The 23,678-nt window shown below is 44.1% G+C and overlaps 1 protein-coding gene across 1 annotated transcript in view; it reads left to right on the forward strand.

Moving 5' to 3' along the window:
- The window catches only part of RYR3 (ryanodine receptor 3), a 563,198-nt gene that overhangs the window by 227,445 nt on the left and 312,075 nt on the right, over positions 1-23,678 (forward strand). Inside the window, exons 27-30 of the mRNA XM_034768994.1 lie at positions 1,409-1,568; positions 2,161-2,308; positions 12,450-12,655; positions 13,461-13,635. Coding sequence (XP_034624885.1) covers positions 1,409-1,568; positions 2,161-2,308; positions 12,450-12,655; positions 13,461-13,635 — 689 coding nt within the window. The remainder of the gene's footprint in view (positions 1-1,408; positions 1,569-2,160; positions 2,309-12,449; positions 12,656-13,460; positions 13,636-23,678) is intronic.

Consider the following 23,678-nt stretch of genomic DNA (forward strand, 5'->3'; position numbering starts at 1 on the left):
ATATTCATGCTATTCAGGGACTGTTTTGTTGTGTAAGTGTAACCTACACACCTTCTTGGTGTGGTGTCCTATACCATCTAATGGCACTGAGACCACTTAGAGAGAGAGATAAAATGAGTCTGCTCTACAGCCTTAGAGCTATAGAGCAAGGATCGGTTCGCAGTCCCAGGCCAATGGGGGCTGCGGGAAGCGGCGCGGGCCAAGGGATGTGCTGGCCGCCGCTTCCCGCCACCCCCATTGGCCTGGAGCAGTGAACCACGACCAGTGGGAGCCACGATTGGCCGAATGTGTGGATGCAGCAGATAAACAAACTGTCCCGGCCCGCCAGGGTGCTTACCCTGGCGAGCCGCATGCCAAAGGTTGCCGATCCCTGCTGTAGAGGCTCATGTACTAAGCTACAGAGGTCCCTGGTTTGAGCGTGCCTGCCGAGGACCGGGTCTGTCGGCGTTACGTAAGGTCTTCAAAGCCTTTGATCTATTTAAACTATATTTTAAACATAATACTCTACAGAAAACTCAGAAGATGTCTTAAAATACTTGGTTTTATTTATTTTACTCGGTTATATATGAAGCCATTAAAATATATAATCATTAGATGCTAGTGTTTTTGAATAGAAAGCATATTAATTGAAATACAAACTATATTCTACAACAGGGGTTGGCGACCTTTCAGAAGTGGGGTGCTGAGTCTTCATTTATTTACTCTGATTTAAGGTTTCGCGTGCCACTAATACGTTTTAAGGTTTTTAGAAGGTCTCTTTCTATAAGTGGATAATATATAACTAAACTATTGTTGTACGAAAAGTAAATAAGGTTTCTAAAATGTTTAAGAAGCTTTATTTAAAATTAAATTAAAATGCAGAGCCTCCCAGACCGGTGGCCAGGACCCAGGCAGTGTGAGTGCCACCTTCGGCATGCGTGCTATAGGTTGCCTGCCCCGTTCTACAACTTACATGATTTTTTAAAAAAAATACCATTAATCTTCAAGTCAAACATTACAGAAATGTTCAAAATATAAATATATCTTCTAATGTTTAAAATATAAACATATAAATCTAAATTTCTGCTAAAAAGCACAGTATATAATATTTTGTTATTTGTTTTACAGCAGCTATTTAAGGACCCAAGCAAGGATTTGGGTCCCAGTGAAGTAGGTGCTGTACAAATTGGTGGCAAATTAGAGTGTCTGCATCACAGAGCTTCCATGTCATGGGTCTTGTCATAACTTAGAATGGATTCCACAAATAAATGGGGAGTGAGGGATGGAGACAGAGGAGAAAATCACACTAAATGCCATATGGAAAATTTAAGAATTCCATCCTTGTGGGAAAAAAATGTATTTTTTAAAGTTTGTTTTTAAGTTTTCCAAAATAATTTTCACGCTTACTATTGTTTTTATTGGGTTATAGTTACATGATGTCAAATGGGTATAAACCTGCCCCTCTAGATCTTTCTGAAGTGAAATTGTTACCTTCTCAAGAAGTTTTAGTTGATAAACTTGCAGAGAATGCACATAATGTCTGGGCAAAAGACAGAATAAAACAAGGATGGACCTATGGCATTCAGCAGGTAAGAACCACTTTGTCAGTGACATTTGAAAGCTGTAGAACTGATGAGTTTGAGCATAGTTAAAGTACTATTTCTGAATCACTGTTGGATGTTAGATATGAGGAAAATATAAACATAGATTGTACCATGTACTGCATCTAATATATGAAAAACTTTAATAGGCTTTGATCATGCAGTTGGTCCATAGATTGCATGGACCACCTGCTTGGATCTGATTGTAGGATCAGGGCTTGAGAGAGATTAGTTTTTCTTTTAAACTAGTAACACTATAGTTACTCAGTTAATTATAAAATTTCTCAGGGACATATTTCCTTAATTCCCCTCATTCTTGTTTTATGTGTAGTAACAGTTGCTGACTTTTGTGTTTAAGTATTGTATTTACTAGCATTTATATTTATAAAAATGCCTTTTATTTATGATGTAACTATGACTTTTATGTTGGGGGGGGGGGGAGGGAGAAAGACCCCTAAGCTTATATTTTATGCAGAAAAGAAAGAGTATAAGTTAATATTGACTGTATCTCATTACATACATGTTGTGTGAAGTTTAAAAGACAATTTCCTTTAAATACTTTCTTGTGACTTCTTTTTAGGACCTTAAGAACAAACGAAATCCCCGACTGGTGCCATATGCATTATTAGATGAACGTACTAAAAAATCAAATAGAGACAGTCTTCGTGAAGCTGTTCGGACTTTTGCTGGTTATGGATATAATATTGAGCCACCAGACCAAGAACTAGGTATGTCTAGTAAATACTAATTCTTCTTCATGTAGTGTCCTTATGGATGCTCCGCTTCAGGTGTTGCATGCACTTATGATTGGAGATGTTCAGTAGCAGTGCCTGTTCAGCTTGTGCACACTCTCACGATATCTTTGTGCTCCACACCGAGAATATATAGAACTGTCTTATGGTCAGAGACTGAGCATCTAGCATGTTTGCTTTCAGATTATAATTTAGCCTTAGTGTTGGTGTAGTTACTTAATTTAGTTAATTTTATGATTTGATAATTTTTTTATTTGACTAAGAGGTATTTTTGCTCCCCTCCCCACTTCCCTTGCTTATGCTAGAGGGACTCTCCTTGGGGGTTGTTGTTGCTGTGGTATACCAAGATACCCAGACTTCAAGGACTGCCTCTCATACTGGGAGTCCATCCCAGTTAGCAATGGACATTCTCAGTGCCTCCACTGTTTGGGAGACACCCATGTCCCTAATAACTATAAGATTGCCACATCTTTTAAAAGCAGATCTAGAAAAAAAACAGGGAAATCAAATTTAGACTCTTGATGATGGGGAAAGCCCTCAGACCAGCCTAGATCCAGGCTCAGAGGATCCCCTTCATACCGCGGCCTTTGAGTGCATTTAGTGCCCTATCCACCTCTGTATCCAGCTCACTAGGATCTTCGTGAGAGAAGGGCATCAAAAAAGGCTCTGAGGAAGAGTTCCAGCTCTCCCACCAGAGAGCCTTCTTCAAAGAAATCTAAGTCACTTCAGAGACTGACCATTCTGAAGATGTCAGGTCACAGAGGGAATATCATTGAGGCTCCAAGATTTCTGGTACTGGGTGCTCATAAAAGACTTACAGTTCCTCCAGGATCAATGGAACCAAGTATACTTCAGTACCAAAAGTGTCCTTGGTGTTGACCAAACATGATCTCTCCAGCACAGATTCTAAATGATTTGCACTAAAGAAATCAGTATCATATATGGATTCCTTTGTGCTACCGTTGGTACCTAAACTGGTATCCCATACTGCTAAGCACTATAAGCCATCAACATTTTTGGACTGACTCATAGACTCATAGACTTTAAGGTCAGAAGGGACCATTATGATCATCTGGTCTGACCCTCTGCATGCTGCAGGCCACAAAACCGTCCCTACCCCGTCCCTACCCCTTCCCTTCCCTGGACTCTGCTGTTGAAGTCTGCATCATATGGTCAGGACAAAAGTGACTTGATTTCACAAGAGCTACTCTTCTGCAACCCTGCAGAATTCAGGATCACAAATTGCCAGGCTCTGATGGCAAAGTACAACCACACAAATTATGGTAAATTCAACACCTTTATTGAACACCTTCTTTACAGACTTCAAGACCAGTTCAAGGCCGTGATAGACGAAGGTCACCTCTTAGCGAGGACCTCATTGAAAGCCTCCCTAGGTGTACCCTGCAGCTCAATCAATTACCACTGTCGTCATACATCAAGCCTCTCAGCTGCCTCTGTACAGCTTTTCTATGAAGATCCAAAATACGATGGAAGACCTCCCTTTTGATTGACTTAAACTCTTTTCTGAATCCACAGGCAAGTGTCACCATAACTATGGATGCAACTCTTGTGGAGTGGGGAGTGCACCTAGACAAACACAGCATCCAGGTCAAATGATTTGTCCAAGAGGCTTATCTCTGCATCAACTTCTTGGAATTAAGAGCAGTCAGAAATGCCTATCTACACTTTCTTCTATTCGTCAGGGGCCAATCCATAAAAATCTTGGTGGACAACATAGCCTGCATGTTTTACATAAATCGCTAGGGAGGGCGAGATTCCCCCCTCATTTGTGTCAAAGCAACATATGGAACTGGAGTACAGCCAATCACATCCTCATCTCAGCCTTTACCTTCCAGGCATTCAGAACACCATGACTGACAATTTGTGCAGGCACTTCTCACAAGATTATGAATGGGAACACTACCCTTGCACTCTTAGACACATATTTCTAACCTGAAAGTTCCCAGAGGTGGACCTCTCTGCAACTGCTGCTAACAAAGAAATGCAAGAAATTCTGCTTGAGGGGAGGACTGGATCATCAGTCTCAAGAGGATGCATTTCTTATTCTTGGGAGACACAGCCTTCTCTATGCACATCTACCCACACCTCTCCTCTTGAAGCAGCTGAACAGAGCCAGACTGATTCTAATTGCACCAAATGGGCTGAAAAATATGATGCCCTTTCCTGGTTTGTCAGGCTTCCTGCCCAGCATTACACGTCCCGACCACTCCTCATCTGCTATCCTGGAATTCTGGTTGGACTCTTCATCCCAGCCTGAACATTCTTTGACTCAGGGCCTGGCTCCTCATGGCTCTCAGGGATAGAGACTTCCTGCACGTCAGAAGAACAACAGGTATTATTAAACAGCAGGATGATATCTATGCAAAATAATTACCTAAAAAAGCTGCGAGATTTCATCACCAGTGTGTCCAGCGACAGTTTTCACCTGTTCCCTCTCTGTGGTTTTTGATTACTTGTTGGAAAGACCTGACTGTTTTTTAATTCTATGAGTTCTGTTGAGGTTCACTTGGTGGCTGCCACAGCCTTTCACTCTTCTCTAGAGGGATTCTCAGTGTTTGCCTACCCCATGATGGCAAGTTTCATCCAGAGGTTGATGAGTCTTTCTGCAGATTAGAGAGCCAACCCCTATATGGGATTTAAACCTTGACCTTAATTGCCTTATGAAACTTCCCTTTGAATAACCTGTCCCTACTTCATCTGCCTATGAAGATGCCTTTCTTGGTGATCATCACTTCCATTCAGAGTCAGTGAAATGGGGGCTTTAATGGCAGATCTTCCCTTTACAGTATTCTTCAGGGAAATGTTTTGTTGTGACCGCCTCCTAAATTTTTACTTACAGTATCTTCCAAATTGTATATTAATCAAAAACAACAAGAAGTCCGGTGGCACCAGACTCCTTGTTGTTTTTGTGGAAACAGACTAACACAGCTACCTCCTGATACTTGACACCATATATTAATCAAGTTATTCACCTTCCTTTTTTCCTCCCAAAGCCACACCAGCCCAGGGAGGAAGTGGTCCTCCATATTTTGGCTGTCAGAAGGGTGCTAGTCTTCTGTCTGGACAGAACCAAACCATTTAGAAAGTCTCACAGACTGTTTGTTCCATTTACAGAAAGACCAAAGGACCCACAGTTCTCACTCAAAGGGTATGTCTACACTACGGGATTAATCCGAATTTAGATAATTCGGATTTGAGAAACAGGTTGTATAAAGTCGAAATGAGTGCGGCCACACTAGCACAGTAATTCGGTGGTGTGCGTCCAAGTACCGGGGCTAGCGTCGATTTCTGCACCGTTGCACTGTGGGTAGCAATTCCATAGCTATCCCATAGTTCCCGCAGTCTCCCGCGCCCATTGGGATTGTGGGTTAAGATCCCAGTGCCTGATGGGACAAAAAACATCGTCGCAGGTGGTTCTGGGTACAGCCTCACTTCCTCCCTCCCTCCCTCCCTGCATGAAAGCAACGGACGGCAGACAACCATTTTCGCGCCTTTTTTCCTGGGTGGGTGAACACTGCAGACTCCATACCACGGCAAGCATGGAGCCCGCTGAGGTCAAGACAGCACTCATGAATATTGTAAACACCTCGCGCGTTCTCGTGGAGTTTATGCTCAGCCAGGACCAGAAAAACGAGGAGAGGAAGCAGCGGCGGCGGCAGCGCAGCGACAAGCATGATGAGGACATGGACACAGACACGGACACAGAATTCAGTGAAACCATAGGCCCCGGTGCTTTGGAGATCATGTTGTTAATGGGGCAGATTCTATCCATGGAACGCCGATTCTGGGCAAGGGAAACAAGCACAGACTGGTGGGACCGCATAGTGTTGCAGGTCTGGGACGATTCCCAGTGGCTGCGGAACTTTCGCATGCGTAAGGGCACTTTCATGGAACTTTGTGACTTGCTGTCCCCTGCCCTGAAACGCCAGAATACCAAGATGAGAGCAGCCCTCACAGTTGAGAAGCGCGTGGCGATAGCCCTGTGGAAGCTTGCAACGCCAGACAGCTACCGGTCAGTCGGGAATCAATTTGGAGTGGGCAAATCTACTGTGGGGGCTGCTGTGATGCAAGTAGCCAAAGCAATCACTCAGGTGCTGCTACGAAAGTTAGTGACTCTGGGAAATGTGCAGGCTATAGTGGATGGTTTTGCTGCAATGGGATTCCCTAACTGTGGTGGGGCAATAGACGGAACCCATATCCCTATCTTGGCACCGGAGCACCAAGCCACCGAGTACATAAACCGCAAGGGGTACTTTTCAATGGTGCTGCAAGCACTTGTGGATCACAAGGGACGTTTCACCAACATCAACGCGGGCTGGGCGGGAAGGGTTCATGACGCTCGCGTCTTCAGGAACACTACTCTGTTTAAAGGGCTGCAGCAAGGGACTTACTTTCTGGACCAGAAAATAACCGTTGGGGATGTTGAAATGCCCATAGTTATTCTTGGGGACCCAGTCTACCCCTTAATGCCATGGCTTATGAAGCCATACACAGGCAGCCTGGACAGGAGTCAGGAGCTGTTTAACTACAGGCTAAGCAAGTGCAGAATGGTGGTAGAATGTGCATTTGGCCGTTTAAAAGGTCGCTGGCGTTCATTATTGACTCGCTCTGACCTCAGCCAAAGAAATCTCCCCATTGTTATTTCTGCTTGCTGTGTGCTCCACAATCTCTGTGAAAGTAAGGGGGAGACCTTTATGGCGGGGTGGGAGGCTGAGGCAAATCGCCTGGCTGCTGATTACGCGCAGCCAGACACCAGGGCGATTAGAAGATCACACCATGAAGCGCTGTGCATCAGAGAAGCTTTGAAAACCAGTTTCATGGCTGGCCAGGCTACCGTGTGAAATATCTGTTTGTTTCTCCTTCATGAAAACCCTCCCCCTTTACTGACTGATTTTCTGTAAGGAACCCACCCTGCCCCTTCCCCCAGCTTTCTTTCAAACCAAATAAAGTCACTATCATTTAAAAATCATTTATTCTTTATTAATAGATTAGAAAAAGAGGGAGGGAACCCGGGTGGTATTTGGGAGGAGGATTGCTGGGAAGGAAAAAGCCACAAAGAAAAGGTTAAAAAAATGACAGCCTTTTGCTTGGGCTGTCTACTGGGGTGGAATGGGAAGGTGTACGGAGCCTCCCCCCCCCCGCGTTCTTACACGTCTGGGTGAGGAGGATACGGAACATGGGGAGGGGGGAGGGTGGAACAGGGGCTGAAGCGGCAGTCTGTTTTCCAGCAGCCGTTCCTGAACCTCCACCAGACGCCGGAGCAGCCCCAGCGTTGCATCCTTCATCCTCTCGTCTTCCTGCCGCCATCTCTCATCTCGATCGTCTCTCCTCTCCTCACGTTGGTCCCTCCTCTCCTCACGTTGGTCCCTCCTGTCCTCACGTTCACTGACTTCTTTCCTATACTTTGAAACTGTTTCCTTCCACTTAATTAGATGAGCTCTGTCACTCCTGCTGGATTGCATAATTTCAGAAAACATCTCGTCTCGCGTCTTCTTCTTACGACGCCTTATCTGTGATAACCTTCGGGATGGAGGAGGGAGGCTTGAGGAATTTCTAGCTGCTGTAGGGAGGGGAAAAAAGAGAGAATTGTTTTAAAAGCTACATTTTGCAGAACAATGCTTATACTCTTTCACGGTGACCAACACTGTTCACATTACATAGCACATGTGATTTCTGTGCAAGGTCGCATTTTGCCTCTTAATGCTGAGTGCCTGTGGCTTTGCTGCTAGAGATCACAGGTCTGGGCAACAGAATTCAGCTTGCATGCGGCCATGGTAAGCTTCTGCGCCGTGCTTTCCCACATACCAAGCATAGCTTGTAGAGTGCTGCAGAAGCCTGGCCAATCTCAGCCAGTTGGGGGGGGGGGCAGTGTGGTGGGGCTTGTCTGGGCCCCTTCAGGCAAGTAGAGTGCTGCGGTTTTTCTGTTAACATTCAGCAGCACCAGAAAACAAACTAACCCCCCCCCCCGCCATGAATTCTCTGGGATGATCACGGTACCCTCCCCCCACCGCGTGGCTGGTAACAGGGAAGATCCCTGCTAGCCAAACGCGAAAAACTCAGGGCCAATTTCCCATCTGCGCTTGGCTAACTGCAGGGAAGGATTTATTTTCCGCCACAGGCAAACAGCCCAGTAGGAACGGCCACCTCTGTCCCCTTAATTAAGTTCCCGTATTTCAACCAGGTTACCAGGAGTGATATCACTCTCCTGAGGATTACACAACAAGATAAAGAACGGATGTTGCTTGAATGCCAGCAAACACCGGGACCATACGCTGCCAGGCTTTGTCAGGCAATGATACCAGATTACTTGCTGCAAGCATGGCGTGGTCAAGTGTCCTACCATGGAGGAGGGAATAAAGATGCACTGCCCAGAAACCTTCTGGCAAGGCTTTCGGAGTACCTCCAGGAGAGCTTCATTGAGATGTCCCTGGAGGATTTCCGCTCCATCCCCAGACACGTTAACAGACTTTTCCAGTAGCTACAGACTTTTCCAGTAGCTGAACTGACCGCGAATGCAAAGTCAGGCAAAGTAATCATTAAAAACCGTTTGCTTTTAAAACAAGTTTTATATTTTAAAAGGTAAACTCACCTGAGGTCCCTTCCATGGGGTCAGAGTCTTGGGTACTGGCTTGGGAGGCTTGGGAGGGTACTTCAGTCGGGGTGATAAAAAGATCCTGGCTGTTGGGGAGAAGGGAGTGCTGTGTGCTCTCTGCAAGCTCATCCTCCTCCTCCTCCTCCTCCTCTACCCCATCGGCAGAATCCTCAGGCGTCGAGACTATCCCCGACCCAGAATCCACGAACAAAGGTGGGGTAGTGGTGGCAGCCCCCCCTAGAATTGCATGCAGCTCGGCGTAGTAGCGGCATGTCCGCGGCTCTGACCCGGAGCGACCGTTTGCCTCCTTTGTTTTTTGATAGGCTTGTCTGAGCTCCTTGACCTTCACGCGGCACTGCTCAGAGTCCCTATTGTGGCCTCTCTCCATCATGCCCTTGGAAATTTTTTCAAAAGTTTTTGCATTTCGTCTTTTAGAACGAAGTTCTGCAAGCACTGAATCCTCTCCCCATACAGCGATCAGATCCAGTACCTCCCTCACGGTCCATGCTGGTGCTCTTTTTCGATTATCAGCCTGCATGGTTACCTGTGCTGATGAGGTATCTGTGGTCACCTGTGCTCTCCACGCTGGGCAAACAGGAAATGAAGTTCAAATGTTCGCGGGGCTTTTCCTGTCTACCTGGCCAGTGCATCCGAGTTCAGATTGCTGTCCAGAGCGGTCACAATGATGCACTGTGGGATAGCTCCCGGAGGCCAATACCATCGAATTGCGGCCACACTAACCCTAATTCGAATTGCTAAAATCGATTTTGGCGCTACTCCGCTCGTTGGGGTGGAGTACAGAAATGGATTTAAAGGGCCCTTTACATCGAATTAAATAGCGTCGTTGTGTGGACGGTTACAGGGTTAATTCGAATTAAAGCTGATAAATCCGAATTAAAGTCGTAGTGTAGACCAGGCCAAAGACTCTCAGGGTGTATCTCTTGTTATGGTACTGTCAGTATTCAACCTCCTTCTAGCATACAAGCCCATTCTACAGAATCCCACGCTACTTCTATGGCACTATTGAAAGATATTCCAGTTGCACAGATTTGTAAAGCTACAACTTGGACCTCAGTGCATACCTTCTCCAAACACTATGCCATGGTTCACGCTTCCAGATCAGACAGTGTGGTTGGCAATGCAGTTCTGTCTTCAGTGTTAGATCCTACTTCAAAATTTCATCCTCCTTTCACGGACACGTCTCAGGAGTCACCTGAAGAGGAGCACCTAGAGGGTCACTACTCGAAGAAGGAGAGGTTATTCACCTTCTGCAGTAACTAGAGTTTTTTGAGATGTGTATCCCACTCCACTACCCACCCTCCTTCCCCTCTACTTCAGAGTTTCATCTTGTGGGACTTTGCAGTAGAGAAGGAACTGAGGGAGGTTCACCTGCACAGTTCTATATAGCTTCAGTACAAGGCACAAAAATGTCTGGAATGTTTGTGTGGGATAAATGGGCACTGCTACTGAAAATCTTTGAACAAAGATGCATGGGGCACATTTACACCTGAAGTGGAGAATCCATAGGGGGACATATCTTGAAGAAATCCAGTTACTACACCAGGTGAGTAATTTCTCCTTCACAGAATTATTTAATACGTTAGGGAAAATATGTAAATCACTGTTTGAGAAAGTAGCTTATATCTAAAATGTTTTGCATAATAACTTTCAGTATTGTGGCAAAGTAAATACATTTTTTCAAGTGAATTATTTTAACCTATAATTACAAGGAACAAATTTATTGAAAATATTTAATCCTTCTGATTGGATGATTATATAAAATTAGAACTTCCTAGACTTAATTGGCTTATACCATGTGCCTTTGTTTTGTAAAACCTGCAATACTATTGGAACTACTGATTTTTCATTTAGAAGTCATTGTTTTAAAATTAAATTCTTCCATGATCTGGAAGGCAGTCAAAAACAGTGGAAGTGTGCTCTTTTGCGTCTTTGTAATGTAGAAGGAAATATATGTGTATATTTGTTTTTTAAAGACTTTTTTCTGCCCCTCCCCCCCCCCGCCCCCCCCGTTGTTGTTGGGTTTTTTTGCTTTAGACTTATAAGGAATGTCACATTTGGGCTCTATTTTCTCTATAGGATATCTAGGAGGTCTAAGGGATACTTATTACAAGCCATAAAACTTTAATTGAAGGGCAGGATGTTGAATTTTAAAGGCTTCCTTTAGCCAAAATGTTAGTTACATAAACTAAATAGATATTAACATCAACAAACAAAACCAGAATGTTAAACATTCTGTCTAAAACACCCTTACACTCTTAAATGTTCAGCTTTCACTCTTTGCTCTGGTGATGCCACCGTTTTCTGGCTTGGCAGTAATCAATGAGTCTTCCAGCCTAGACTGGGCCTGAATTTTAATATGGGTGGGGTTAAAAACACAATGTGTTTAATGTGGGTGGAGTGGTGGGGTAAAAACACAAGCAGGAAAAAACATACTTAGAAAAAAATCAAAATCTCTCTGATACGCTTTATGCTACATAAAGAAGCTCAATTTTTATTTCCTTTCAAAGTAATCTCTGACTGCTTTTTAAAGGCTCAATCCTGCATCCTTGAAAGTCCAGTGGGAGTTTTACCATCCACTTCAATGGAAGCAGGATTTTACCTTAAATTGTGGAATGGATTAATATATTTTAATCTACATTTACTTAATCATATTATTATGTCTTGATCTAAAATATTTTTATTTACAAAAAAAAAACCCCTCTAAATACACTAAATTGCTACCTATGAGGATCAGTTTTATGTTTCCTAGATATATCATTGGGCCTGATACTGCTCCCACTGAAGTCAATGGAACTTTTGCAAAAATTCTATTGACTCAGTGGGAGAAGGAGCAGGCCCTATTATTCCTATAGCTGGAGCTATCAGCTAAGGTTTAGTAATGTGCTCCACAGAATTATGTTCAATTTACAGTAACAGTCTTGCTCAAATGTAGGAAGTCTCTATTCCCATGCAGCTTTGTGCTTGGGGCTGTTCCTTGGGAAATAGACTTATGTTACCCACCAAAGTTTCTTACACAATCATTCAGTTGTAGAACTAGAATTTGTAATCTGGTGTAGCTTTTATACTGTACTAAATTGTGGATCATTTAGCTTGATCATGGCTCGATATCTCTCTGTTATTAATATTTACAGGAAGGATTTATAAAGCTTATGTGTATACTTCTTTGTGTTTTAAAAACATATTTGTAAATAAATCTATAGGAATAATTTTTAACATAAAATGCAAACACCCAGACCTGAAGAAGAGCTCTGTGTAACTGTGAAAGCTTGTCTCTTTCACGAACAGAAGTTGGTCCAATAAAATATATTACCTTACCTACTATGTCTCTCTAATATCTTGGGACCAACACAACAGTAGTACCATTCTCAGCCATGTCCATAATAAATAATTATTTCTTTCAGCACTGAGACAGATGGAAAGTTAAACATTTGCATTTTCTGTTCTAATATTTCATTTTAACTTTTTTTGTTCTCTTTTTCACAGCTGACCAAACTGTGGAAAAAGTCAGAATTGACAAGATACGTTTCTTCAGAGTAGAACAGTCTTATGCAGTGACGTCTGGAAAGTGGTACTTTGAGTTTGAAGCTGTGACGGGTGGAGATATGCGTGTTGGCTGGGCAAGGCCAGGCTGCCGGCCGGACGTAGAATTGGGAGCTGATGACCAAGCATTTGTGTTTGAAGGCAGCAGAGTTAGTAAATTTCTTTACAAAATTTAATTTAAATGAGTTTGTTTGTAGTTGTGAATAGGCTACACAGTAACATTGTAATGATAGTGTCTTGAGCAGACCCTTTGTAAATTCTGAGATTCATGTAAATGTTTTTACTGTCTGAGCTACATTACCTTGTCACTGCGTAGCCTGTTCTATATGTTCTGATTCTACACACTGTGGCTACTTCTACAGAGACAGACTTCTGTTACGTTTATCTTCTTGGATTCCATGTAATTCATGGAAAGGACTCTGTTTCAAGTCAAAATGAACAAAATGCAGTTTATTCAGATAAGGCAGTTCTTTTCAGGCAAATGTCACTTCACAACAAACATAAAGGATGCTTAGCACATTAATATTCACAGGAGTTGTGTCACTATATGAAAATTATTTAATGTCTGTGTTCCTCAGTGTCCCCATATAAAAATAGGGAAGATACTAGCCTACAGTACCTCAAAGGAGTGTTGTGGGGCTTAATTCTTTCATGTTCATGAATGTTTTTGAGATCCCTATACGAAAAGCAGTAGATAAAAACAAAGAACTAAGAGTAGGGTACCACCACTGATGAAATTATTTCATTAAAACTATATCTTAGATTTACAAATTATTCATATATATTAAGATATATTTTCTTATTTAGAATTTTATGAACCTATTATCATATGCAATATAGGTCCACTGACTGGCAATGTGTCTTGGCTTCCCTTTTTCCCCCCTTGCTTTGAATCTCTCTAGCAGCAAATCGGGTGTGTTGTACTTTTATTTCTGAGTCTCTGTTCTTTTTCAGGGCCAGCGTTGGCATCTAGGCAGTGGATTCTTTGGACGAAACTGGCAACCAGGAGATGTTGTTGGTTGTATGATAAACTTAGATGACAAGTCCATGATCTTTACTCTGAATGGGGAATTGCTTATAACCAATAAAGGTTCAGAACTTGCCTTTGCTGACTTTGAAATAGAAAAGGGTAAGTTGAATCCTATTGTTTTTAAAGTTACACTGCAAGCTTATAAGAAAAATTAGGAGAAAATTATGTTGTACTACAGATTTAAAATGAATTGAGAAGTCTGAAATTGTATTGTTGCAGATGATTCTGCCTCTTCTCATTTCATGGTTGGGGATTCCGCATATACTTGGCCCTCAGCTCTGACAGAGCATCTCCAAGCTTTCACCTAAGTGAGAGACAATGAGGAAACTTACTTGCTGTTGAATCCAGTGCTGTTGCCCATCTAGTCTTTTGTTGGCCAAATGAACGTGTTGGCTCCTTGTGCTTGAATGGCCCAAGCCTAGTCCTTTTGGTGTTTCCTGAGGATCAAGGGCAGTTATCAGCTAGTAGTCTTGTTATGTTGCAAAGTAAAGCCTGAACTTTAAGTCAAAGATAATTAATTCTTTAGAGGGCACTGTGGTGAAAGGGTTCTGCAAGCCCTAATCTGCAAATAGAAAAATGGGTTTCAAACAACTTGCAGTACTGAACCATCCCTTTCACCAGGAATAATGGTAAGAACAAACAACCACAAATCAGCAATGATAAATAACTAAACTTAATTAGATAAAATGTTAAAGAAAACAATGTACTCCCAGATCAGGGGCTAGTGGGCATATCACATGAAAAAATAAACTTGAACCACTTTGATATTTTATTGTATGACAGTGAGAACTAGACTAACAAATTTTAGTAGAAAGTGAGGGCTTGTACAATGAAAGCAATTTTGGGGACAACCGTATGTTCAATTTGTTCTTTTAAATTCTTTACAAAGATTTATTTTCGATAAACATTTTCCAAAATGGCTCTATGACTTTCATGTTAAGCAATGAAAATTATTGTCAATCAAATTACATTACAATGTTAACGTTTTCATTCTAGTTTTTCACTGAAAAGTGAAATAAGTTTGATCAATGTATAGTCCAGCTTGCTAGACTCTCAATGGACCTTGAGCGCTTAAAAAATATCTGTAAAGTTCCTATAATGTGGTGGTTCTTAGGTCCATTATTCATGAATAAGGAACCCATAGTAGTAAGGATTTTCAGGATCAGCTTCCATATATACATGTATGGCAGGGGGAGGGGTCAAGAAATGCATTACTGAAGATCTGTGCATATTGATCAAATTGCATATGCATGATGTAGGAAAGTAAAATATCCGTAAGGAAACAGATTTTAGTTTCACCCTTCTGAGAGTTAATACAGATAATATTAAGCTAATTAAAATTGTGTCATACCAAGGTACAATCCATACCAATGACTAGCTGTGTCACTCCTGCCCGGTGACCTGGGGTGCACTTTACAATGCATTGCTGATGTAGCCTCCAACACAGACTGCTCATAAACAGCCTCCAGCATGCAAGTCACTCCCAGCTATATCCGTGTGTGGTGCAGCCAGCCAGCCATACCTTTGCTCTTACCAGCTTTAAAGATTACAACAGTGTGCCTCCAACACAATCCCAGCCCCGGTTTTTCCCCTGTACGATCAGGATATACCATCCTCTTTACCTCCCGACCACCTACCCTATCCCTCTGCCCATCCCTCTTCAGGTACCCTTCTCACGAGCACCTGTTACTGCAAGAAGTCGATCATTTTCTACAACTAGGTCCTGTGGAACGAGTACCTTCTCAATACATGGGGATGGGGTTCTACTCCCACTACTTCTTGGCCCAGAAGAAGAATGGGGGATGGAGACCTATCTTGGATCTCAGGAAACTCAACATTCAAAAGTTCAAAATGGTGACACTGAGCACAATACTTTCAGTGCTGCAAAAGGGGAACTGGTTTTCAGCCCTTGACCTCCAGATGCTTATTTTCATATTACTATACATCCCAGTCACAGGAAATTCCTGCATTTCAGAGTAGGACACGAACACTTCCAGTACAGAGTACTAGCTTTTGGCCTATCCACCGCGCCAAGAATTTTATCCAAAACCCTAGCGGTAGTAGCGGCACATCTACGCAAACAGGGAATAAGGATTTTCCCTTATCTGGACGATTGCCTTTTAAAAGGCCCAAGTCAACAAGAAGCACTGGACTCAGTCCAGACGATGATCACACTATTCAGGTATCTAGGATTACAGATGAACGAAAGAAAATCCACTCTAGTTCCTGACCAACAACTGGACTTAATCGGGGCACATCTAGATGCCATAGAAGCCAAGGCATCGCTGCCCTGAACAGATTCAACTCTGACAAACCTATCTCAGAGGTAAGAGTCAGCCTCCAAATACCGGCTCGTACTGTCCTGCAACTTCTAGGACATATGGTAGCCACAAGGTTTGTGGTACGACACACAAGACTACAGCTGCCTTCAGGGCTGGCTGAGCTCGGTATACATACCCAGCAAGCACAGCCTGCACAAGTGACTTACAGTACCACCCTATGTCCTGGACTCTCTACACTGGTGGACAAGACCAGAAAATGTATGCCTGGGCATCCTGTTCCAACAGGAAACCCCTTCAATAATTATCAAGACGGACGTCTTGCTGATAGGCTGGGGTGCCCATATGCACCTACATACGGTTCAAGGCAAATGGTCTCCTGTGGAGACTCATTTACACATCAATCTACTAGAACTATGCGTGGTCTGCAGTGCCTGCAGACACTTCCCATCGCACATAAAGAACAAATCAATTCACATCATGACCAAAAAAATTACCTGCATGTTTTACATCAATCGACGAGGGGGCGCTCGATCTCACTCGCTGTGTACCAAAGCCATGAAACTGCAACTGATGCATACACCACAACATAAACATTTCAGCCTCCTACCTTCCCAGCTGCCAGAACGCGATGGCAGACACGCTAAGCAGGTACTTCTCTTGAGACCACGAATGGGAAATGAATGGGACAGTTTTGCTCTCCATTTTCCACCAGTGGGGCACTCCCTTTGTCAACTTGTTCTCATCCCAAATGAACAGCAAATGCGCAATGTTCTGCTCGGGTCATTGGGGGACGTCTTTCTCATCGTATGGGATGCACACCTCATGTACACTTTCCCACCGATTCCAGTGATATCACGCGTGATACACAAGAACAGATGAGGCCAAAATTATACTCATAGTCCCAACATGGCCCAGACCAGCAAGGCAATATGTGCCCCTCGAGCTTTCCCTCATCAACTGAACCTGCTGTCTCAGAACAATGGTCACACTCTTCACCCGAATCTGGAGAAACTCCACCTACAAGCATGGCTCCTACATGGTTCCATCATGGTGATCTAGCCTGCTGAGAACAAGTTAAACACATTTTACTAAACAGCAGGAAAGTGACCACGCATAATACTTACCTTCAAAAATGGAAGAGATTCTCTGCCTGGTGTCAAGAAAAACACTTGACCACCTCCATAGTGCCACTGAAACGGGCACTGAAGTGGGTGCATTAGTGTTGGAATACCTTCTGGAGCTGAAATGCTTGGGTTTAGCAATGAGCTTCATCAAAGTCCATCCTGTGGCCATTACTGTGTTCAATCATGAGATTGAGGGAAACTCAATCTTTGCGCACCCAATTAGTAAACATTTCCTCACGGATCTCCAGAACATTTACTCAGAAGTTCACCAACCTACCCCGGCCTGGGACCTCAATCTGGTGTTGAAATGCCTTACCAGACTGCTATTTGAATCCTTAGCCACCTGTTCCCTGTTGCATTTATCTATGAAAGTGGCCTTTCTGGTTGTCTTTACTTCTGCAAGAGGGATGAGTGAGATCGGAGTGCTCATGGTCATCCTCTCTACAAAATATTCTTCAAAGACAAGGTCACACTATGTCTGCACCCAAAATTTCTACTGAAGGTAATATCATCCTTTCATATGAACGAACCAATCCATCTTCCTATGTTCTATCCCAAGCCTCATGAGACTCCAACAGAGACCATCTTGCATACCTTGGACATCAGGCGAGCGTTAGCATTTTACCTGAAAAGGACCAAACCCTTTCCGGAAATCTACTAGACTTTTCGCTTCTGCTACTGAGCATTCAAAAGGCTGTGCAATATCCACTCAGAGATTGTCTGAATGGATCTCCATATGCATTCAATAGTGCTATTGAATTTGAAATACAGATCCTCCTACACACATTAGAGCACATTCCACATGATCTGTTTCTACCTCGATCGCATTCCTCAACAATGTTCCAATATGAGAGATTTGTAGGGCGGCCACTTGGGCCTCTGACCACACATTCACTGAGCACTATGCAATCACTCAAGACTCCAGGGCTGACACCATAGTTGGCCAAACCATACTTTCCTCTATCACTCAAATGAACCCGAAATTCCTCCTGCCTTCTGAGGGGCACTGCTCCTACAGTCACCTGAAGTGGAGCACCCACAGGGACAGCACTCGAAGAAGAAGAGAAGGTTACTCATCTTGTGCAGTAACTGAGGTTCTTCAAGATGTGTGTCCCTGTGGGTGCTCCACTACCCACCCTCCTCCCCTCAACTTTGGAGTTCACCACTAGGACTATGTGGTAGAGAAGGAACTGAAGGGCTCGGGTCATGTGCGCACTAGACGCAGCACCAACGGCACCATGAGAGACAGCACCAATGGCACCGCGAGATGCCTACTACGTGCACACAAGCTGCGTGGATACTGCTACCACAAATCTTCGAACAGTGGTGCCAGGATTCACCTGAAGTGGAATATCCACAGGAACACGCATCTTGAAGAACCTCAGTTACTGCACAAGGTGAGTAACCTTCTCTTGTTATCCAGTCCCAGTATCTGGGAGTCAAAGCATGGGGTTGCATCTCTGACCATCGTGGATAATAGTCATTGATGGGCCTATCCTCCATGTACTTATCTAATTCTTTTTTGAACCCAGTTATAGTTTTTGCCTTCACAACAACCCCTGGCAACAAGTTCCACAGGTTGACTGTTCATTGTGCTAAGAAGTACCTCCTTTTGTTTGTTTTAAACCTGCTGCCTATTAATTTCATTGGGTGACCCCTGGCTCTTGTGTTATGTGAAGGGGTAAATAACACTTCCTTATTCAAGTTCTCCACACCATTCATGATTTTATAGGCCTCCATCATATACTCTCTGTCATCTCTTTTCCAAGCTGAACAGTCCCAGCCTTTTTAATCTCTTCTCATATAGAAGCTGATTCATATCCTTAATCATTTTTGGCTGTCCTTCTCTGTACCTTTCCATTTCTAATATATCTTTTTTGCAGTGGGGCAACCAGAACTGCTTGCAGTATTCAAGGTGTTGGCATAGTATGGAATTACGTAGTGGCACTGTAATATTTTCTGTCTTCTTATCTATCCCTTTCCTCATGGTTCCTAACATTCTGTTAGCGTTTTTGACTGCCACTGCACATTGAGTGGATGTTTTCAGAAAATTATCCACAATGACTCCAAGATGTCTTTCGTGAATGGTAATAGCTAATTTAGGCCTTTGCATTTATCAACATTGAATGTAATTTGCCATATTTTTTGCCCAGTCATCTAGTTTTGTGAGATCCATTCGTAACTCTTAGCAGTCAGCTTCGGACTTAATTATCTTGAGTAATTTTGTATCATCTGTAAACTTTGCCACCTCACTGTTTACCCCTTTTTCCAGATAATTTATGAATGTGTTGAACAGAACTGATCCCAGTACAGATCCCTGGGGAACACGCTATTTACCTCTCTCCATTCTGAAAATTGGCCATTTATTCTTACCCTTTGTTTCCTGTTTTTCAACTAGTTATTGATCAATGAGAGGATTTTCCCTCTTATCCCGCCTGAGCAATATGTTCTGAATGACTCAGTGAGAGTGAGGTAACTGTTATCTGAATTTCCTCACACCTACCTAATATTAGTCATAGATTGATGGGGGAGGAGGGGCAGCAACTTCCCAATGAGGATCAGTGCTGCCAGAGTTTGGAGTACAAGCCACCTGTCCCCTTTCTTCCCACCAGAAGAAACTCTCTAGTAGATGAGAGAGCCACCAGCAGCCTTCCCCTTAGCTCTCACTCTAACTCCATGGCTGTAGTATTTCTGCTGCTGGAATGGGAGAGAGTTTTCAGTTGTGGTTCCCCAATGTTCTCTGTTCTTGGAGAGATGGAACAGTCAGCAGCCTGTTTCTAAAGAAATAGCTATTAGAATGACAAATACAGACATGTTGAGACATCATGTTTGGCCATCAGAAATGACAATATTGGGAAAATGTCTATGTAGATTTTAATGGGACTACTCATTTGAGTAAAGTTTCTCAAGTGACTGAGTATTCGCAGGGTTAGGATTTTAATATGTGTCTATATATAACTTACCAAGAGCACATATTGTATATTTTAAAAATCAGACCTAAATATGGGTGTGAGTATCTACTCAATGTAGCATAAAGCCTTGTAGGCCTGAATTTGTAAGCCTTGTATGCCTGATATTTCAATAATAAACCATTTTTCTCAAGGATTTACAAAGCCAGCCAACAGTGTAATGCATGTGCCTAATAGGGAGATATCTCTTTAAGAGACCCATGGGCGGGGGAGGTAGGCGTGAGTTGTGTCTGGGTCATTGTTGCTAGGCAGATTAAGCACTCCACATCCAGAAGCTTCTGGAATTGGGTGTGGTAGCTTGCGGTATGCTCCAGTAGGTCCTCTGTTGCTGGGGTCAGACTCCATGAGGGCAAACGGTCAGGGCAGCTGCTTTACAAAGGGCCACCTGCTCTTTGTGAGCTGGGAGAGGCTGAGGCCAGGAGCAGAAAGCAGGCTGATGTCCCTAACTCTGAAGCATTTTGCAGCAGGGTTTTTTTTAATCTACATACTTAACTGAGTGGTTGGTTAATCAGTTAGCTGGCTGGTTAACAGTGATTTCAGCAGAGGAAGAGGAAGAGTCTGCATGGATTCCAACAGAAGATTCCTACAAGCAAGTGGAGGGAAGTTTTTGTTTTGTTTTGTTTTGTTTGACTCAGCAGATGGTATAGATTTCGTGATCAAAGACTGTAACTGAGACTCAGGTGAACTCAACCTAAGCTTTTGGGAACTCAGTTTCTTCTCACTGTGTTTCTGTGGGGACTGAACTGTTCAGATTTTAATTTGTTTTCTATATTTATGTTTTATGTATAAATGTGAAGATAATGTCTGTGCAGTATGAAATAGCCATGTTACGTTAAAAAATATTTTTTACATCATAAGATATTATAGTTATTTAATTAAATTCATTTTGTTAGCTCTTTTTGGGACTTGAATGTGGGGAGGTTGACCCTATGCAATCCTTGCTGAAAATCCTTAGAGATTGAATTCTGGGTCTCCAGATATTTTTCTATGGGAGTTGGGTTTTTTTAGACACTAGAGAAGGGCAATGAAGTGAACTCTAGCCCACCCAAAAGTTACAAAACGCTCTTAGTATTATACGGTCTCTTATCTCGTTTTTCCAAATTTCCTGATAATTTAAGCTTTTGTTTTGTTCCATTCTACCAACAGCTATGAATACAACATTTTAAAAGGCAAACAAATTTAATTGGAGCTTTGATCTGTTAAGAATAATAAGATTTATATGTAGATCAGAATATTCGAGATTTAAAGCAAGCTTAGTTTTTAAAAGAATGTTTCTGGAGAGAAAATAAAACCACGTATATTCTCTTATATACATTCTAAATATACTGAAAATTAAATTGATACCTAAAATAGCCAGGTATTTACCTTACTGTGCAATTGCTAATAGTGAACTTGGATACAGTGGAACCTGCTTTGGTGAATGGACTTTCTGCCCTCTTGTACTCCACACCTGCAGGGATCCATCTCCTCCCCACAGAAAGCACCCTTGGGACTGAGTGGTCTCTCACCTCTGTGTTGGTCTAGGCACCTCGGAGAGAAGGGGCAGGGCTTATGTCGGGGTGGGCAAACGTTTTTGGGCGGAGAGCCACATCTGGGTGGAGAAATTGTATGCAGGGCTGGGGCAGGTGGTTGAGGTACGGGAGGGAGTGCGGGGTGTAGGAGGGGGTGTGGTGTGCAGGAAGGGGCTTAGGGCAAGGGATTGGGGCAGAGGAGGGGTGTGGGGTGTATGAGGGGGCTCAGGGAAGGGGGTTGGGGTGCAGAAGGGGTGCGGCGTGCAGGAGGGGGCTCAGGGCAGGGGTGTGGACTGCAGGAGGGGGCTCAGGGCAGGGGTTGGAGTGCAGGAGGGGTGGGTGCGGGGTGCAGCATAGAGCTCAGGGCAGGGGGTTGGGGTGCAGGAGGGGTGTGGGGTGTACCGGGGGCTCAGGGCAGGGAGTTGGGGGGGCGGGTGCAGGAGGGGTTTGAGCTCCAGCCCAGGGCCGCTTATCTAAAGCGGCTCCAGGGTGGCAGCGGTGCGCACTGGGACCAGGGCAGGCTTCCTGCATGCCTGCCCTGTCCCCGGCCCCGTGCCCCTCCAGGAAGTGCTGTGGCCCCTGGGGGAGGGGGTGCGGAGGGCTCTGCGTGCGCTGCCCTTGCCGTGCCTCCAGGTACCTCCCCCGAAGTTCCCATTGGCCGTGTTTCCCCATTCCGAGCCAATGGGAGCTGTAGGGGGTGGTGTCTGGAGGCAAGGGCAACGCACGTGGAGCCCTCTGCCCCCCTGCCCGGAGGCCGCTTCTGAGAGCGGCGCCGGGCTCACAGCACCACAGGGGGCAATCCTGCGGGCCGGATGCAAAGTCCTGAGGGGCTGGATCCGGCCCATAGTTTGCCCATCCCTGGCTTATGTGGATATAGTATTTAGTATTTGTAAATAATAGTATTTAGGAGTTGTGGAGATCATTTATATTTTTATAAAAAGAACTAATAATGCTGGGTAGAGGAGAGATTTTTAATGTCCACACTGAGCAGATATGCTCTTGAGTACTAATATTGCACCTTAAATATCTCCATTCAGTAAGCTGTATGAACCTATGTTGTATTTGCCTCAGAACGATTAAGAAGGAGTTGATCCTTCCTGTATTTGAATGACTGGTTCAAGCAAACTTGGGTTTTTCAAACCTGATGATTAGACCCCAAAATGTATGTCTATGCTTCAAAAAAAAAAAAAAAAAAATCCTGTGGCAACTGAGTCTTAGAGCCCGGGTCAATTGACTTGAGCTCACAGGGCTTGGGCTGTGGGGCTAAAAATAGCAATGTAGATGTTCCCACTCAGTCTGGATTCTGGGCTCTGAGTTCCAACCTCCATCCTGGGTTTCAGAGTCCAGGCTCCAGCTTGAGCAAGAACATCTACACTGCTATTTTTAGCCCTGCAGCCCGAGCCCTGTGAGCCTGACTCTCAGATTTAGCACCATGGGTCTTCCTTTGCAGTAGACATATCCTAAGCCACCATGGGTCTTCCTTTGTAGACATATACTAAGCCACCTCTTCAAGTTCACCAATGGTGGATTTAGAGTTAGTGGGGCCCTGTGCTCAGCTTCATTTTTGTGGCCCCTCCTGGGGACCCAGCCAAGTAAAAGAACATTCTCTCTTATCTTCCCCCACCCCCATTTTTTTATTCTTTTTTCTTCATCCTCCTCCTATAGGTAATAAGAAGTAAATGAAAATAAAGTGAGGTACCTTGTTTTTGTAGTCTAACTTATTTTTCCACAGACCAATTGAAAATCGCTGAGGGTCTTGGCGGACCACTTAATGATCTTTCCAAATATTGTTTGTACTTTTAGCTAACTGTTGTAAAGTGCTTTGGACAAGAACTCTTAAAAAAAATGTTGGGGTGTGGGGTCTGGCCAGGACTTAGAGTGCGGGAGGGGGCTCAGGGCTTGGGGTGCAGGGTCTGGGAGGAAGTTAGGGTGCAGGAGCAGGCTGGAGGTTGGGGTGAAGAGTCTGGCCAGGAGTTAGGGTGCGTGAGGGGGCTCAGGGCTCGGGCAAGGGTTGGGGTGTGGAGCGCTTACCTGGGGCAGCTCCCGTTTGGTGTGAGGGGTGCAGGAGTCAGGGTGGGCAGGGGCTGGAGGGCATATGTGTAGGGGGAGTGTGGGGGCCCTGCCTTTGCTCCACTCTGCCCCGATTCCACTCCCTTCCCCATGCCCTGCCCCCGCCTCTTCTCCGCCTCCTCTGAGCACGCTGCGGCCCCACTCAGGGGAGGAGGCGGGGAAGAGGGGAGCTTGGCTGCCAGTGAG

The sequence above is a fragment of the Trachemys scripta genome, chromosome 4 (assembly GCF_013100865.1).
Source record: "Trachemys scripta elegans isolate TJP31775 chromosome 4, CAS_Tse_1.0, whole genome shotgun sequence".
NCBI lineage: Eukaryota > Metazoa > Chordata > Testudines > Emydidae > Trachemys > Trachemys scripta.